Source organism: Littorina saxatilis, linkage group LG13 (assembly GCF_037325665.1).
Source record: "Littorina saxatilis isolate snail1 linkage group LG13, US_GU_Lsax_2.0, whole genome shotgun sequence".
NCBI lineage: Eukaryota > Metazoa > Mollusca > Gastropoda > Littorinimorpha > Littorinidae > Littorina > Littorina saxatilis.
In genome coordinates, this window is record NC_090257.1 from 28,023,797 (window position 1) to 28,043,034 (window position 19,238).

At 42.5% G+C, this 19,238-nt stretch overlaps 2 protein-coding genes and 1 long non-coding RNA gene across 3 annotated transcripts in view; all 3 read right to left on the bottom strand.

Moving 5' to 3' along the window:
- Positions 1 to 19,238, bottom strand: part of LOC138945443 (uncharacterized) — an 83,121-nt gene that overhangs the window by 55,156 nt on the left and 8,727 nt on the right. The gene's annotated exons all lie outside the window — the stretch shown is intronic.
- LOC138945417 (uncharacterized protein YwbO-like) lies at positions 796 to 11,600 on the bottom strand. Its single transcript, XM_070316847.1, has 4 exons — positions 11,249 to 11,600; positions 9,468 to 9,636; positions 7,180 to 7,342; positions 796 to 1,100 (listed from the first exon to the last, which is right to left on the bottom strand). The coding sequence occupies exons 1-4, from the start codon at positions 11,467 to 11,469 to the stop codon at positions 958 to 960; spliced, it is 696 nt and encodes a 231-aa protein (XP_070172948.1). The 5' UTR covers positions 11,470 to 11,600; the 3' UTR covers positions 796 to 957.
- On the bottom strand, positions 16,739 to 19,150 carry LOC138945418 (integrator complex subunit 6 homolog). Its single transcript, XM_070316848.1, has one exon. The coding sequence runs from the start codon at positions 19,053 to 19,055 to the stop codon at positions 18,192 to 18,194; it is 864 nt and encodes a 287-aa protein (XP_070172949.1). The 5' UTR covers positions 19,056 to 19,150; the 3' UTR covers positions 16,739 to 18,191.

Here is a 19,238-nt window from a genome sequence, read left to right on the forward strand (position 1 = left end):
GCGGACTACGGTCATTGTGAAAAAATGCAGTGCGTTCAGTTTCATTCTGTGAGTTCCACAGCTTGACTAAATGTAGTAATTTCGCCTTACGCGACTTGTTTGTTTTTGTTTTTGTTTGGAGGTTCATTATATTTCTCCAGTTTTCGAGAAAGACTGACGATTGAAAGTGCCCAAGTTGAAGTTGTAAAAACATAATTATGATGAAACCGCATATGATTAAGGCAAAAGTTAAAATGAAAAAAAAAGTCTTTGGTTTCAACTGTGACTACATGTACTATATATAGGTCGCATATCACAACATATTTCCCCAAATTACGGTCATACTAGTTATGTAATAGGTAACAGCACAACATAAATATTGCAGCAAAATGTAATGCACAACTGACAATAGTAGTAGTACACAGGAACACAAACTTTTGAACATAATCATCAATGTACAGACCGCTGTGCGTATGGATTTCAAATGTGCTACTTCTTTAAATTATGGCCGTGTCATATTAGTGATAATAGCACACAATACATATTGCTGCTAAAAGTGTAATGCACAACACAATCATGTAGTAGTACACACCGGGAACACAAACTTTTGTTGAACACAATTCAATGTACAGACTGATGTGCGCCGTATAAACTTACAGATGCACCATTTATTTACGTTGAGACATAAGGCTTACACCCTAAAGATGCAGTCATGGTCCAAGGATTTGAGCATAGTCACTAGTGACATTTTAAGAATTTCATTCATCAAAAAATTACAACTCACCACAGCAAGCAGTCACGCGTACGGTATTGAGTTTTGGTATCTGACCAAGTGGAAGGATGGTCTTATCCCATATGAAAGCCTGCCCAGATCTGAGATGGTGAGTCGAACTGTTCTCACGAGAAGGACTGTGGCCTGAAGTGTCTCTATCCGCGCTGCGAGTACAGTAAACCGACAATAGATCGAGGTCTTCGTGGTCATTTTTGAGCAGCTTGTTGAGCGGCATTTTGAGCACTGGATTTTGATTTTTGAGCAGCCATGCAGACCATTCGCTTGAACATCTCCACGTCCTGAGCGCCACAGAACATCCTCTGTCCGTTGATGTAGAAACACGGCACACCTGAAATGAAGAACAAGAACAAGAACACAGTTATCGTCTGACCGTTGAAAATGCGGAGCACTATATTTGTCATTGCTCCTTATCTCTTCAAATACGTGAAGTCACCTTGTCAACACTGTCCAGCTATGATTTGCTAACCGCTGATGATTTTCTGTATGGCAATAGAGACAAGTCAGACAGCGAAAATGCATTGATATTTGACCAGTTATTTAGGTTTATCTTATTAAGCAAACGTTTTGAATAATGAATGCATTTATCTCATCCATGTTCGAAACGACCATGTGCAATACTGTTTACATTTTCTTGTTCTGGTAGTATTCTATTTTCTACCATGTGGAAGTCATTGTGTGCGTGTGTGTGCGAGTGAGTGTGCGAGCGCGTGTGAGTACTGTTGTTAGTTTAGCATTGTTTTTTTTGTTCCTTTTATTGTTACATGATTGTCTACCATCACTCACCATTATTATTTTGACATTATTTCAAACTTGTTATATTACAATCGTCCGCCAAATTCCATTTGCTTTTAAGAGTACGCTCATAAGCCTAGCTTGTTGTGCTCCATGTTCCTATTTCATGTATGCGGCAATATTCCAATGAAATTTACTGAATAAACTTGTTTAAACCGATGTAGAAACACGGCACACCTGAAATAAAGAACAAGAATAAGAACAAGATCATATCCTCTGACCGTTGATGTAGAAACACGGCACACCTTAAATAAAGAACAAGAACAAGAACACAGTTATCGTCTGACCGTTGATATAGAAACACGGCACACCTGAAATCAACAACAAGAACAAGAACACAGTTATCGTCTGACAGTTGATGTAGAAACACGGCACACCTTAAATAAAGAACAAGAATAAGAACAAGATCATATCCTCTGACCGTTGATGTAGAAACACGGCACACCTTAAATAAAGAACAAGAATAAGAACAAGATCATATCCTCTGACCGTTGATGTAGAAACACGGCACACCTTAAATAAAGAACAAGAATAAGAACAAGATCATATCCTCTGACCGTTGATGTAGAAACACGGCACACCTTAAATAAAGAACAAGAATAAGAACAAGATCATATCCTCTGACCGTTGATGTAGAAACACGGCACACCTGAAATAAAGAACAAGAATAAGAACAAGATCATATCCTCTGACCGTTGATGTAGAAACACGGCACACCTGAAATCAACAACAAGAACAAGATCATATCCTCTGACCGTTGATGTAGAAACACGGCACACCTTAAATAAAGAACAAGAATAAGAACACAGTTATCGTCTGACCGTTGATATAGAAACACGGCACACCTGAAATCAACAACAAGAACAAGAACACAGTTATCGTCTGACCGTTGATGTAGAAACACGGCACACCTTAAATAAAGAACAAGAATAAGAACAAGATCATATCCTCTGACCGTTGATGTAGAAACACGGCACACCTTAAATAAAGAACAAGAATAAGAACAAGATTATATCCTCTGACCGTTGATGTAGAAACACGGCACACCTGAAATCAACAACAAGAACAAGATCATATCCTCTGACCGTTGATGTAGAAACACAGCACACCTGAAATAAAGAACAAGAACAAGAACACAGTTATCGTCTGACCGTTGATATAGAAACACGGCACACCTGAAATCAACAACAAGAACAAGATCATATCCTCTGACCGTTGATGTAGAAACACGGCACACCTGAAATAAAGAACAAGAACACAAACACAGTTATCGTCTGACCGTTGATATAGAAACACGGCACACCTGAAATCAACAACAAGAACAAGATTATATCCTCTGACCGTCCGTTGATGTAGAAACACGGCACACCTGAAATAAAGAACAAGAATAAGAACAAGATTATATCCTCTGACCGTTGATGTAGAAACACGGCACACCTGAAATAAAGAACAAGAACAAGAACAAGATTATATCCTCTGACCGTTGATGTAGAAACACGGCACACCTTAAATAAAGAACAAGAATAAGAACAAGATTATATCCTCTGACCGTTGATGTAGAAACACGGCACACCTGAAATAAAGAACAAGAATAAGAACAAGATCATAATAAATTATCCTCTGACCGTTGATGTAGAAACACGGCACACCTGAAATAAAGAACAAGAACAAGAACAAGATCATATCCTCTGACCGTTGATGTAAAAACACGGCACACCTGAAATAAAGAACAAGAACAAGAACAAGATTATATCCTCTGACCGTTGATGTAGAAACACGGCACACCTGAAATAAAGAACAAGAACAAGAACAAGATTATATCCTCTGACCGTTGATGTAGAAACACGGCACACCTGAAATAAAGAACAAGAACAAGAACAAGATTATATCCTCTGACCGTTGATGTAGAAACACGGCACACCTGAAATAAAGAACAAGAACAAGATTATATCCTCTGACCGTTGATGTAGAAACACGGCACACCTGAAATAAAGAACAAGAATAAGAACAAGATCATATCCTCTGACCGTTGATGTAGAAACACGGCACACCTTAAATAAAGAACAAGAACAAGAACACAGTTATCGTCTGACCGTTGATATAGAAACACGGCACACCTGAAATCAACAACAAGAACAAGATCATATCCTCTGACCGTTGATGTAGAAACACGGCACACCTGAAATAAAGAACAAGAATAAGAACAAGATTATATCCTCTGACCGTTGATGTAGAAACACGGCACACCTTAAATAAAGAACAAGAACAAGAACAAGATTATATCCTCTGACCGTTGATGTAGAAACACGGCACACCTGAAATAAAGAACAAGAATAAGAACAAGATTATATCCTCTGACCGTTGATGTAGAAACACGACACACCTGAAATAAAGAACAAGAACAAGATTATATCCTCTGACAGTTGATGTAGAAACACGGCACACCTGAAATAAAGAACAAGAACAAGATTATATCCTCTGACCGTTGATGTAGAAACACGACACACCTGAAATAAAGAACAAGAACAAGATTATATCCTCTGACCGTTGATGTAGAAACACGGCACACCTGAAATAAAGAACAAGAACAAGATTATATCCTCTGACCGTTGATGTAGAAACACGGCACACCTGAAATAAAGAACAAGAATAAGAACAAGATCATATCCTCTGACCGTTGATGTAGAAACACGGCACACCTGAAATAAAGAACAAGAACAAGAACAAGATTATATCCTCTGACCGTTGATGTAGAAACACGGCACACCTGAAATAAAGAACAAGAATAAGAACAAGATCATAATAAATTATCCTCTGACCGTTGATGTAGAAACACGGCACACCTGAAATAAAGAACAAGAATAAGAACAAGATTATATCCTCTGACCGTTGATGTAGAAACACGGCACACCTGAAATAAAGAACAAGAATAAGAACAAGATCATAATAAATTATCCTCTGACCGTTGATGTAGAAACACGGCACACCTGAAATAAAGAACAAGAACACAGTTATCGTCTGACCGCTGATATAGAAACATGGCACACCTGAAATCAACAACAGGAACGAGATTATATCCTCTGACCGTTGATGTAGAAACGCGGCACACCTGAAATAAAGAACAAGAATAAGAACAAGATCATATCCTCTGACCGTTGATGTAGAAACACAGCACACCTGAAATAAAGAACAAGAACAAGAACACAGTTATCGTCTGACCGTTGATATAGAAACACGGCACACCTGAAATCAACAACAAGAACAAGATTATATCCTCTGACCGTTGATGTAGAAACACGGCACACCTTAAATAAAGAACAAGAATAAGAACAAGATCATATCCTCTGACCGTTGATGTAGAAACACGGCACACCTTAAATAAAGAACAAGAATAAGAACAAGATTATATCCTCTGACCATTGATGTAGAAACACGGCACACCTGAAATAAAGAACAAGAATAAGAACAAGATTATATCCTCTGACTGTTGATGTAGAAACACGACACACCTGAAATAAAGAACAAGAACAAGATTATATCCTCTGACAGTTGATGTAGAAACACGGCACACCTGAAATAAAGAACAAGAACAAGATTATATCCTCTGACCGTTGATGTAGAAACACGACACACCTGAAATAAAGAACAAGAACAAGATTATATCCTCTGACCGTTGATGTAGAAACACGGCACACCTTAAATAAAGAACAAGAATAAGAACAAGATCATATCCTCTGACCGTTGATGTAGAAACACGGCACACCTGAAATAAAGAACAAGAATAAGAACAAGATCATATCCTCTGACCGTTGATGTAGAAACACGGCACACCTGAAATAAAGAACAAGAATAAGAACAAGATCATATCCTCTGACCGTTGATGTAGAAACACGGCACACCTGAAATAAAGAACAAGAATAAGAACAAGATTATATCCTCTGACCGTTGATGTAGAAACACGGCACACCTGAAATAAAGAACAAGAATAAGAACAAGATCATAATAAATTATCCTCTGACCGTTGATGTAGAAACACGGCACACCTGAAATAAAGAACAAGAACACAGTTATCGTCTGACCGCTGATATAGAAACATGGCACACCTGAAATCAACAACAGGAACGAGATTATATCCTCTGACCGTTGATGTAGAAACGCGGCACACCTGAAATAAAGAACAAGAATAAGAACAAGATTATATCCTCTGACCGTTGATGTAGAAACACGGCACACCTGAAATAAAGAACAAGAATAAGAACAAGATCATAATAAATTATCCTCTGACCGTTGATGTAGAAACACGGCACACCTGAAATAAAGAACAAGAACACAAAATACACACTTTATTGTCAGTTGTAAAATGTATAGTGGACACTGAAAACATCGTTGAATGCCTGCACTGCTGTAGATCTGATTGGAAAAAGTATATTCTGCTGTATGTTGAAGCAAACTAATATCAGGCTTCTTTCTGTATCAGCACACAGTACACACAGTATATAGGCGGCACATTGCAATAGGTATACTTTTATACAATATTGTTCCTGTGTTGACATGATGAAACCAATATGACCGTAGCAATTATCACTGCACCATATGTCGTTGTGTACATACACATTCGTACGTGTGCCGTTATTGTCTAACTTTTTAGACTTGAAAGGCCATTGTTTTCACTGTTTCACTCTTTGTGGATGGAACATAACTTTCACGAGGCTCATGTTACAGCCTTTCGAATGAATTATAGTATGCTCCCAGAATCAACCACACACACATCTGTGTCTGTGTATTTCATTAAAAATAGTTTTATAAAAATTCGATATAGGGAAAAACGACACGTTTATGCATCCCAACTGATAGTGTTATCATAATACCCTATTCACCACACGACTTTTTCCTTGGCTATTTACACCCCCGGTATAGGGGTGTGTATAGGATTCGCTTGATGTGTTTGTTTGTTTGGGTGTGTGTTTGTGTTCGCATATAGATCTCAAGAATGAACGGACCGATCGTCACCAAACTTGGTGAACAGGTTCTATACATTCATGAGACGGTCCTTACAAAAATTGGGACCAGTCAAACACACGGTTAGGGAGTTATTGGTGGATTAAGATTCTACAAGGACTTATTAATGGTCAAAGGGAAATAACCTTCTCAGTTGGTGGCAGTGAGAATGGTTATTTCCCTTTGACCAACGGGGGTGTTTTTTCTACCTGGGAGGAATTTCTTGTTTGTGTAGCGTTTGAAGATTTATGCACTCTTTATTTATTAGCAGGATGTTTGCTGTGACCCTGATACACGTACATATGCACACGCACAGAACAGGCACTCACACACATTTTACACTCAGACACAGCGCACACTCGCAGAAACACACGGACTTATGGACAGAGAGAGAAGTAGACAGAATGACAGAGTTGTCCAGACAGGTAGACGGAAAGACAAAGACTGAGACAGACAGATAGACACACGCGCGTACGCATGTACGCGTTTGGGCGCACACACACACTTACACGACACACACACACACACACTCACACACACACACACACACACACACACACACACACACACACACACACACACACACACGCACATACACACACACACACACACATTACCGGTGACCCCTCTTTTGGTCCAGTCAGAGGCCGTCGCTCTGACGTCATTGAGATTGCTGTCCAGCGTGATGTAATGCTTGACGTCATCTGCATCCAGCCCGGCCTCCGTTGCTATAGTGAGCAGGTCGGATTTCGTCAGGCTCTTGCCTTCTGTCAGATTGGCCTGCAATGAGTCAATGTCAAGCAATAGACGAATTCAGAAATATAACTCTGTCGGGTTTGTATAGGATGTGAAAAAGTGATACTCTTACTTTTAGGAGGACAAACATTGCAGGGGACAATCCACTAGCAATAGACTAATTCCGAAAATCTTTCTTTCTTTATTTGGTGTTTAACGTCGTTTTCAACCACGAAGGTCATATCGCGACGGGGAAAGGGGGGAGAGGGGATAGAGCCACTTGTCAATTGTTTCTTGTTCACAAAAGCACTAATCAAAAATTTGCTCCAGGGGCTTGCAACGTAGTACAATATATTATTACCTTGCTGGGAGAATGCAAGTTTCCAGTACAAAGGACTTAACATTTCTTACATACTGCTTGACTAAAAATCTTTACAAAAATTGACTATATTCTATACAAGAAACACTTATAAACAAGGGTAAAATGAGAAACAGAATCCGTTAGTCGCCTCTTACGACATGCTGGGGAGCATCGGGTAAATTCTTCCCCCTAACCCGCGGGGGGTAATTCCGAAATATAATTCTGTCGGGTTTGTATAGGATGTGAAAAAGTGATACTCTTACTTTTAGGAGGACAAACATTGCAGGGGACAATCCACTAGCAATAGACTAATTCCGAAAATAACTCTGTTGGGTTTTGCTTGGGATGTGAAAGAGTATATCCTCGCTATTGGGGGTTCAAACTTTGCACGGGCCAATCTCTAGCCAGGGCTGTGTCTAAAACACGTGGACAAGGAGCACGTGTGCGTTTATTTGTCCCCGAAAAAGGGGTATTCACTCTTTCACAACCCATACAAACCTAACAGAGTTATTTCCGAACATGGGCTGTTAATGACGGATGAATGAGGCAAAAAGGGCCGTGAAAACTGGGAAAGGGTAATTTGGGGAAACAGTGATTAGGGAATTTGGTAATCGGGGTTTTGGTTTGGACCCTTAAAAATTCCCAGCAGGAAATTTGGCATATTGTACAATAGTTGGAATTCGTTGTATTTCAAATTCTTATTTGACAGAATAGATATATATATAGGGCTTATTGTGACGCGATACTGATGAGTTGTGCAGTCCATGTAGATACACTGCCGACATATATGGAGTGAAATCAGTCTCGGTACCGATCGAGTCTGCCATTTCAAAATCGCCATTTCCCATTTCGCCTTTTCCATCCCAATTTGCCGCCGTTTCCCGTTTGGCTTTCTGAACGTTTGCCTTCGCGATTTAGTTTCATACTGCCGTATAGTCACCCCTCCCCCCTTTTTTGTGTGTGTCGTAACAAGGATAAGTGGGGTTTTTTTGTTTTTTTTGTGTGTGTCGTAACAAGGATAAGTGTTTTTGTTTGTTTTTTTGTGTGTGTCGTAACAAGGATAAGTGTTTTTTGTTTGTTTTTTTGTGTGTGTCGTAACAAGGATAAGTGTTTTTGTTTGTTTTTTTGTGTGTCGTAACAAGGATAAGTGTTTTTTGTTTGTTTTTTTGTGTGTGTCGTAACAAGGATAAGTGTTTTTGTTTGTTTTTTTGTGTGTGTCGTAACAAGGATAAGTGTTTTTGTTTGTTTTTTTGTGTGTGTCGTAACAAGGATAAGTGTTTTTGTTTGTTTTTTTGTGTGTGTCGTAACAAGGATAAGTGTTTTTTTTTTTTTTTTTGTGTGTGTCGTAACAAGGATAAGTGTTTTTTTTTTTGTTTTTTTGTGTGTGTCGTAACAAGGATAAGTGTTTTTGTTTGTTTTTTTTTGTGTGTCGTAACAAGGATAAGTGTTTTTTTTTGTTTTTTTGTGTGTGTCGTAACAAGGATAAGTGTTTTTTTTTTTTTTTTTTTTGTGTGTCGTAACAAGGATAAGTGTTTTTGTTTTTTTTTTTTGTGTGTGTCGTAACAAGGATAAGTGTTTTTTGTTTGTTTTTTTGTGTGTGTCGTAACAAGGATAAGTTTTTTTTTTTTTTTTGTGTGTCGTAACAAGGATAAGTGTGTTTTTTTTTTTTTTTTTTGTGTGTGTCGTAACAGCAGTGTTTTTTTGTTTGTTTTTTTTGCAAATTTGTTCCCTTTGTATTTCAATGTACTATCCTCCGATTTTACAAAAAGTGGAAAACGTTTAAACGCTAACAGCACCATTCAAACAGACCATGAAGATTCGTTCCACAACGGAGCTCTGCAGAGACGGATGTCCGGCGGTGTCCAGTGTTCCGGCCAGCCTGACCAGAGCATGGCTTTGTGCTGTGCACGGAATGAGCGGCGAGGAAAATGTCAGGTCCAGTCCAACTTCATCCCCTGCCCTCTTGGCTCGCTTCTGTCTGCGCAGAAAAAGAGGTGGGGTGGGGGTGAAACTAAACAAGGTGGTGATGTGGAGAAACTTGAACACTACAGCGTCGAAATGGTACAAGAGACACACTGTCAGCTGGAACAACAACACACCAAGAAAGGTTAGTTTATGGAAAGTTTGATTTAGAGAAAATGAAAGTTGTCAGATAGGTCCGAGAGCGGGGAGGGGGGGGGGGGATGTAGACAGCTGGCTGCAAGCTGCTAGAAGAGACCTGAAATGGGCTAGGGACCGGGTTGGGTCGTCTTGGGTCAGTGCTGAAATGGTTACTTTATTGGTTGTTGGCCGAACGGACACCCGGGCTTCATATTTTTGCATGCATGTATTCGTGTTTCCAAGGCCTGAGGCTTTCGCTGTGACCCTGGGATCTTTATTGTGCGCATGCGTGCACACGGGGGTGTTCGGACACCGAGGAGAGTCTGCACAAAGTTGACTCTGGGACACACATCCCGCGCCGAACTTGGGGGTTGAACCCACGCTGAAAGTGACAACCGGTTTTAATAATAATGCAAACTTTTATAGCGCTATTCTAGAAAAATGTCTACTCTTAGCGCTTTACAATACATACATCGACCAAGCATACTATACACGCACAGGCAAAGAAACCGACCAAACATAACCAACAAACTATACATGCACAGGCAAAGAAAACGACCAAACATACAATACACGCACAGGCAAAGATAACGACCAAACATAAGCAAACATACTATGACCAAACATAACCAACATACTATACGCGCGCAGACAAAGAGAACAATCAGCACATGTAATAATTACTGACAACTAATAATGCAGGCATACAGTGACAGTCCAATACACAGCCTAAGCACAAGAACCACAGTAGGCTTCTATATAAAAACGTGTCAACAGTACTATTTACACACACACAAACAGTGCTGACACAAAGCGCAGAAAATATATATACACGTTATTTTAGGCACTAGGTAGGGGGTGAGGTGGGGCGGGATGGGGTGGGTGGGGAGATGCTGGAGGGAAGCCAGCGCCTCTGCCGACTGGGCAAACTCCCCACCCAATATGTTGGGGTCAAGCGTTCTCAAAAAAGGAGTTATTATATTATGCGGAAACAGTCTCCCAGCGGCACTTGGGAGAATAGGAAGTGACTGCGGGAAAAACCTTCAGTATCCCAGCTCGTAGCACACACACACACACACACATGACAAACACACTGACACGCATACTGGCACTCACACACACTACGGCACGCACGTACGCACCGGCCGCAGGCACACACACACTGGCAAAACACAAAATAACAGAAAGTTAACGGTGTATGGCAGTTGAGTTGCAATTATAACACACACAAAAGAAACCAGTTACGCCTTTGTTCTTGAAGTTGAACAAACATTAGAAATTATCGGGAAAAACTTGAGGTAACAGCCAATGAAAAGTAAACACGGCCGCATCAAACAAAAACTGAAAGAGAAAAATCGATAACGAGCGCCTGTGCACGCGCTTTCACTTTCAAGTGTGTAAACAAACCCGCGACACCCGACTAAAAAAACGCAAGTATTTCGCACTTATTCCCTGACTCATCATATCTCGTCCTTTTTGTTTGTACTCACTCTGTTTTTTTTTTAGCGGGGCTCACATCCTCGTCTTCCACAGGAATGCCTTGAACTGGAATGTCGGGTCTGAGAAGATACGGGCTCCATCGAACATGGAACTGGAAACGATCCGAGAGACTTTCCATCGCTTTCTCCAGTTTTCTCTTCCCTATCCAGCACCAAGGGCAAACCAGGTCACCTACAACTTCCACACTCACAACCGGTTTATTTGCCTCCATTTTCTTTTTCAGTGCAGTTTTTTGTCTACACAACTGTCAGTGTTTCTCTTCTCCTCTACTGTGTACACATTATCACTGCAGTGATGTCTGCTGTATGGCAGTTTCAGTGCTATCGCAGTGCTGTCGATCAATGTGTCGTCTGCTTCACTGCAAGCGGAAGTTCCTTTCCAAGGGGAGTAATATCGATGAGTATGTGATATTTTTAATTACTGAATTGTGTCCCTTTACACGATGCTTCAGTGTGTGTGTGTGTGTGTGTGTGTGTGTGTGTGTGTGTGTGTGTGTGGGTGTGTGTCTGCTTGTGCTTGTGCATGTGTGTGTGCGTGTGTGCGGTTGTGTGTGCCTAGTTGAGTGTAATGCCTTTTTAGTAACAATAGTTGTCATATACAGTCGGGCCCGCTTAGTAATGAGCGCTCGGGGACCAAATATTTTACTCCTTATAACCGAGGTTCCTTATTCAGAGCTTTCGGATATAAGGAGTAACCCAAGCCCAACTACCGTATAAGCGGGCTTCTGCATTTTAGTAGTGTCAGTATTAGCAATTCTTCTTCTTCTTCTTCTTCTTCTTCTTCTTCTTCTTCTCTCTCTCTCTCTCTCTCTCTCTCTCTCTCTCTCTCCGTCTCTCTCTCTCTCTCTCCGTCTCTCTCTCTCTTTCTCCTTTCTCTCTCTCTCTCTCTCTCTCTCTCTCTCTCTCTCTCTCTCTCTCTCTCTCTCTCTCTCGCTCTCTCTCTCTCTTTCTCTCGCACAGCGGATTGAAAATCAATGCCCCTCAGGCTCATGTCTATGGAACAACAGTAATTTGTTCCTCTCTGTTCAGACTGACATTTTCACTTCTGCATCCAGATCGAAGGTAGCGCATTTAACGATGAACGGAAGTTTCCGCGAAAGCAAAGGTGGATATTTCTTCCCTAACAGGATTAATTGATGAAATAATTCGACCTACTTTCGGTTTGAAGCCGGTGGAAGAAAATGTAAGTTTTACGCCCTCATGGCAAAGCCATCAGGGGCATGTTACACGGGAAAACCCGGCTTTGTATAAGAATTAAAAATAAAAATGCGGGGGGGGGGGGGGGGGGGATGTAGACAGCTGGCTGCCAGCTGCTAGAGGAGACCTGAAATGGGCTAGGGACCGGGTTGGGTCGTCTTGGGTCGAGCCAGTGCTGAAATAGTTACTTTATTGGTTGTTGGCCGAACGGACACCCGGGCTTCATATTTTTGCATGCATGTATTCGTGTTTCCAAGGCCTGAGGCTTTCGCTGTGACCCTGGGATCTTTATCGTGCGCATGCGTGCACACGGGGATGTTCGGACACCGAGAAGAGTCTATGTCTGCACAAAGTTGACTCTGGGACACACATCCCGCGCCGAACTTGGGGGTTGAACCCACGCTGAAAGTGACAACCGGTTTTAAAGCCAGCGCCTCTACCGACTGGGCAAATTCCCCACCCAATATGTTGGGGTCAAGAAGTTTCATGGAGGGCGGGGGGTAAGGAGTAACACATAGTGTTTTGCTCAGAACATTCCCACCCAAGCAGAGCCGGGCTAGGGGTACGCATTACCGTGAAGCTGGCAGTCATTGCTACCAAATGTTGTCTGTGTCTACCACTCGGTGGTGACTTAATGTGGGTCTATGTAAGCAGATGCCAGCGCAAGCAATCTGATGCAGAGTCAGGAGGCGATTTGGTACAAGAGAACCTTAGAGGCCACAGCCTCGGCCGTCCAAGGGATCTGTGTGTCTGGAGGCACATTTGGTTTCTGAGGTTCAAGCGGAGCTGTTGCCTCTGCTCCCAAGTTCCCGTGTCTGGAGGCGTTTTTGGTATGGAAGCAAACCTGTATGTTGGGGCCTCTGCCTTTCAGGATGCCAGGACTACAAAATGTGTGTCTTGAGACACATTTAGCGTAAGATTCCAGAAATGGATCTGTGCTGTGCTGGGTCTGCTGCAAGCACACTAGAACCAGCTCGCAACAGTTGAGGTGAACAGATTGGTGACCAAGACCATCATCATCGGTTTCTCTCCGAGTGATGGGTGTGGGCGGAGAAAGTCTCCCAGACTTTGAAGCCGGTGCTATTGGCACTCCTTATAACCAGACTCAGGGCCGGTTTGGGGCCTAATTTGTCACTCCTAATAAGAGAAGTATCGTATAACCGAGCTCCTTCTAAGCGAGTTTTCGTAAGTCATAACAAAGAACAATGTAATTCGGGGATGATTTTTTTTCCTTATAAAAGAGGTTCCTTATAACCGAGCTCCTTATAAGCGGGTCCGACTGTATTTATATTGAGACAGGTAGTATGCTTTTTGAGCGGACAAAACATAGAGCAGATATCAGACATTCAAGCAGTGTCAATGATATACACATTAACACAGAAGAAGCAGTGTTTCAAAATGGGGCTAAGTTCAAGGATTTTGTTGAAATTTGTAAGCTGAGTTGAAAGAAATATGGTCAGTTTAAAATGTATAACTTTGAGTATTTTCGTTAGCTGTAGGGAATGATATGCTTTTCTTAATTTTCTTTATTTTTCGTTTTGTCACTGACACGCATTACGTTTGAATGAATGCGAGTGTATGAATAGTTCTAAAGTTAGCATTGGCACAAAATGGTCAACTAAACACGCAATTCAAACTCATGGAGAAGATAATTGTTCGTTTCTAATGCATCCGTTATCTTCTTTTTTTTTTCTCCTTTTATTATCTGTGCCGATTTTGTGATCAGTGTCTGGCGACATATTTCTAAGGGAAGTAATAGAGGTGAGACTAGGACATGTTGATTTGCTGAATTGTTTCCCTTTAATCGTGGCTGCCTTGGGACTACCATTTTTTCATGAAATTTTACTGCTTCTCTCCAGACCTCCATCCTGCTTCCATCATAAATAACACCTGTGTCAAGGTGTAAAATTAATTCCGCAAAAGCAGAAATAACACACGATCTATAAACTGCAACCGAAGGTACGCCATCACTGCTTATTTACTCAGTCGTTATCAATGCTATTTTGGCCAGAGGGGGCAAGAAAATGTCCACAAACGTGCAAAAACATGCACACAAAAAATGCCCAAGCATAATTCTATGTTGTTGATTTGTCACTGTCATCCTTTTCCTTGCAATAAAGTCAGATATAACATGGCTCTGCTCACCATGTAAGATCTGGACATGCTTTCAGATGGAAAAGGCTACCCCTCCACTTTGTCACATACCAAAATTAAACAGCCTGGGTGCTCTCTTAGAACAGCTTGTTACTTTTTTAAAAGTCACTATATTGACTTTAAACAAATTAATTCATCGCAAAATCCAACTCACGTGATGCAGCAAGCAGTCAGGGAGTTGAGTTTTGGTATGTGACCAAATGGAAGGATGGTCTTATCCCATGTAAACGCCTGGCCAGATCTGATGACGATCTGAACTAGTTTTCCGAGGAGTGTACAGTGCCTTTAAAGTAAAGACCAGCTAGGCGATGTTCTTCGGCCGGTTGTTCTATGATGTGTGTTCTCTGTAAACATCAGTCATGTGACACCAGTACTTACTGACAATTGTCATTATAATGCATTCCACTGATTTAAATAAAATCTTCTTTTTTTTTTTTTTAGTCTGCGGAACATTGTCTGTTTCGGATAACCAATCAGCAACGACACATATGATATAAGACAAAACACAGAATGAACACACGCACCGACACATGCACATCGCGAGCACACACGACGCACACACACACACACACACACACACACACACACACACACAGACACACAGCCTGAGACACACACACAGAGACACACAGACACACACACACACACACACACGAAAGTAAAAGTCAAGTTAATGATAATCAATTTATTTCAGATTCATGGTACACAGAACGGGTATAAAAAAAGTAAGAAATACGACTGGCGCTCCACATGCATCAAACACTACAAGCATAATTGGTTGGCGTGGTAACAGGTGCAATGATTCACACAGTGAATCAAGCCCAGCATCTGCTTCACTTGGAAATATGACGATAGAAACATGGCATTTGTGCAAATGAAAAATGTACATTGTTTCATGTTTCAAAGAATAACATAACAACACGCCCCAGACGCACACGTATGCTCCTACACGCCCGCGCACAAGCGTGCAAGCACAAACGCACATACACACATGCACGCACGCACGCATGCGCACACACACACACACGCACATGATACACACACACACACACGCACATGATACACACACACACACACACACACACACACACACACACACACACACTGTCATAAAGCAGTGCAACATCATCAATAGTTCATAATGTGATTATGCTCTTTGAGCGAGTTGATTTGAACATGTAACGGATATCATTTGATATGAGATTCATTCAGTCATATCACACTGGTAGCTTCAAACCAAATGAGTAGTAACAGCACCGAGCAGCAAGAATTTTGTTTTAATTTACGTTTTCAGTTTGCTGTGCTTTTCCTTAGACCGGTCAACATGCGAGCAAATAATCAACAGCTCTGCATAACAGCAACAAAAATTGAAACAAATCCACCATCTCCCCCCCCCCCCCCCCCCACTCTAACACCGACCCCTTCCCAAAGCTCCATCTGATTAAAAATGAAAATAGTCGAGAGTATTTGATTACGATTTTTTACAAACCGAAAAAAAATAAAAGAAATAAGTTAGATTCTATAGCAAATTGAGTGGCAGTTTTTTGGTGAATGTGAAATGGCGTTATTATGGAAAACGAGCTCATTCATACGCGCATATTTTTCGATGATTTGAAATAAATTGCCGTTGAATTTTAGCAAAGAGAGAGAGATATCAGAATCAGAATGTTTTATTCGCGGAAACAATTGTTTTTAGCGAAAGGGTGTTGTGGGGTTGGGAAAGAGAGAGATAGAGATAGAGAGAGAGAGAGAGAGAGAGAGAGAGAGAGAGAGAGAGAGAGAGAGAGAGAGAGAGAGAGGGGGGGGGGAGAGAGGGAGTCCTATCTTTATCTCGAAGCTGAATCTTTCATACAGCATAAACATCTGGATGGTTTTTTTTTAAATAACAAAAAGCTTCCACAAATACTTGACTTGAAGGCACATTAAACATATATACAGACAACACAAATATAATGCACAGTCAGGTACCACTTGGTGAATTATACACGTAATATTATATCCGAAGAATGAGTAATTCAGTCATCGATACACATGGATTATTCTCTTCAAGGTGTTGAGTTGGTGGAGAAAGTGGGGGGAGGGGGGGGGGGGGGGGGGAGGGCGGGGGGGGGGGGGGGGGGGGGGGGGGGTTATAGGAAAAGGGGGTGTGGGGGGGGGGATAGTATTAGATGGGACACTTCGTTGTTAGAAAAATAATGACATTTTTGTCACATTCCATACCGTGTAAACTAAGCGGGGGTAAAGGGGAAATATGAATGGTGTGGGACAGAAGTCAAGGTGAAGAATTATGGCACACCATTCGTTAATACTTCCCGGTTTTCTCTTCGATTCGGAGTTTCCCTCAAGTTTTGACTTTACAATCCAACCACACCGCATAATCCCAACAGAAACTTTTAATCTAGGATCAGCAGTAAAATATTCCGGTCGTCAGAAATGAATCAACATAGGAAGACACTGCATTTCATGGGCAGGATCAAGATATTAATGACTCATCAAAACAACAAAATACAAATGACGAGGATAATTTGTTTATTATGTAATCATTACTACTTAACGCATGAAAAGTTAGTCTGGTGTTAACATGCAAAAATCATTCACTTTGCTCCGTCCACATGTAGCACATTTCATTCAACTGAAAGTTTAAAAGGCATGCACATCACACGAATCCTCTTTGTCTTAAAACTCGAAAAGACTAGACTGTCACTCTAGGTTCCACTAGAATGTTGTTAGTCATCGTAAAGAAACCGGCAGCGCTGATCTCTATTTCTTCGCAGCTTTCCGAACATACTAGAATTGGTGTCCATCGCCTTATTTTCATTACTTTACTATCCCATTGTTGGGAAATTCTGGCCGTTTCCTTCCAATGTGCTGTGTTTCCCGAAATCATTCAACACCGAAAGACGTAGAACCTAGTTGGATTCTAATTTATAACTTATACATATACAACTGGCATAAAACAGCAGTTGAAAATGTATTTACTTTGGCGATACAGCAGTCGTTCATTTCAGCAATATCGTCATGGCGGCGATAGGAGAAAAACGCATGTATTGTGCACGTCTCGCGCACATTGTCATCGTGACTGCAATCCAGGCACTACACCACTTCCCTTGACGTTAACACTTTCAAAGCAAGCGTTTTTAACGTGACTGCAATCCAGGCACTACACCACTTCCCTTGACGTTAACACTTTCAAAGCAAGCGTTTTTAACGTGGGCATCTTCCTCGAGCATTTGACAGCAAGAGTTAACTTGATGTTAACATCGTCTGAACGAACAATTCAGTGAAAGCATAGTTCAGGCATTGCAAGCGGAGTTCCCTTGCCACCAATAGACGGCGAACGACTCAGTGCGAGCCTGTACGAGCGTGTAGTTTAGGCATTACAAGATGTTACTTTACGTTCAAGCTTTGTGAACAGAGCTAGTTCAGGCATCGCAAGAGTTCCCAATACGCGATGAACGATTCAGTGCGAACGGGTAGTTCAGGCGTTGCAAGACTGAGTATCTTGGACGCCAAAAACTCCCGCACGAACGACTGATTCGATCAACACAAGCATATAGTCCTCCAATAGCAAGGAGAGATGGTATCACGTGACCTGTACTTGCGGCCGGCTGGGTAGGGCAAGGATCTTGAGCGCATCGTCGTAGGATGGGGGCGGGGTGGGCACAGGGTCCGGGTAGATGACCGCCATCAGGTCAAAGATGGACAAGTGCATACCCAGGAACCGTCTACCCGAGGAAGGCTGCACAGCGGGGGCGGAGTGAGAGGGGGGAGGGGGACTCATGTCAATGGTTGTGTCGGACCCCGCGGGCAGTACGACAGTCACGTGGTTCGACCTCCCCCCGTGTCCTGGCCAATCGTAAGGCGGGGGAGGGTCGTGGTGGATCACGTGACCGTCGGAAATGGTGGACGGGGGCAGCAGAGCTTCCGTGGAGGTGTTGGAGGTGGTGGAGTCGGACGACGTCGTTGAAGTCCGCCTGATTTCCGACAACGGTGACACTGCTGCAGCCCCGCTGGCGGAGATGGACGGCGGAGGATAGTACGCTATGAGGGCCGAGACGGGAAGACTGTCCGAGGCGACCGGAGACGACGAAGAGGAGGCGGACGACAACGACGACGACGACGATGACGTCAACGCTGTCGACACCCCGTGGATCCCCGCTCTCTCTCCGACCAGCCTCTCCCCGCTGCCTCGTCGGTGGTCATCCGTCCCCAGACCGCTGTCCAGGGAAGAGGTGGACGTGACGGAGACAGTCTCCCCAGCTCCCCCGAACAGCTCCTCATAGGCCGGAGGGGCATCCGCGTGTCCAGCGGCCTCTTCAGCCCTCGATCCTTCCTCGGCGGCTTGACGGGATTGTTGCAGTCGCCTTCTCTCCTCGCGCTTGGATTTGCGCAGCTGAACGATCAGCACGCACACCAGGGGGAGGACCACTGAGCCACCTGCCGCCATGGCGATGAAGCCGCCGTTCGAGCCCAGGCCTTCGTGTCGGCTGTCTCTCCCTGCGTTGCTCTCGTTGTCTGTAACACACAGCAGTGATAGATGTGAGACATTTGCTTTGATTGCAGACACACACAGACAGACACAGATAGATACATACAGACAGACAGACAGACAGATAGACAGACAGCCACC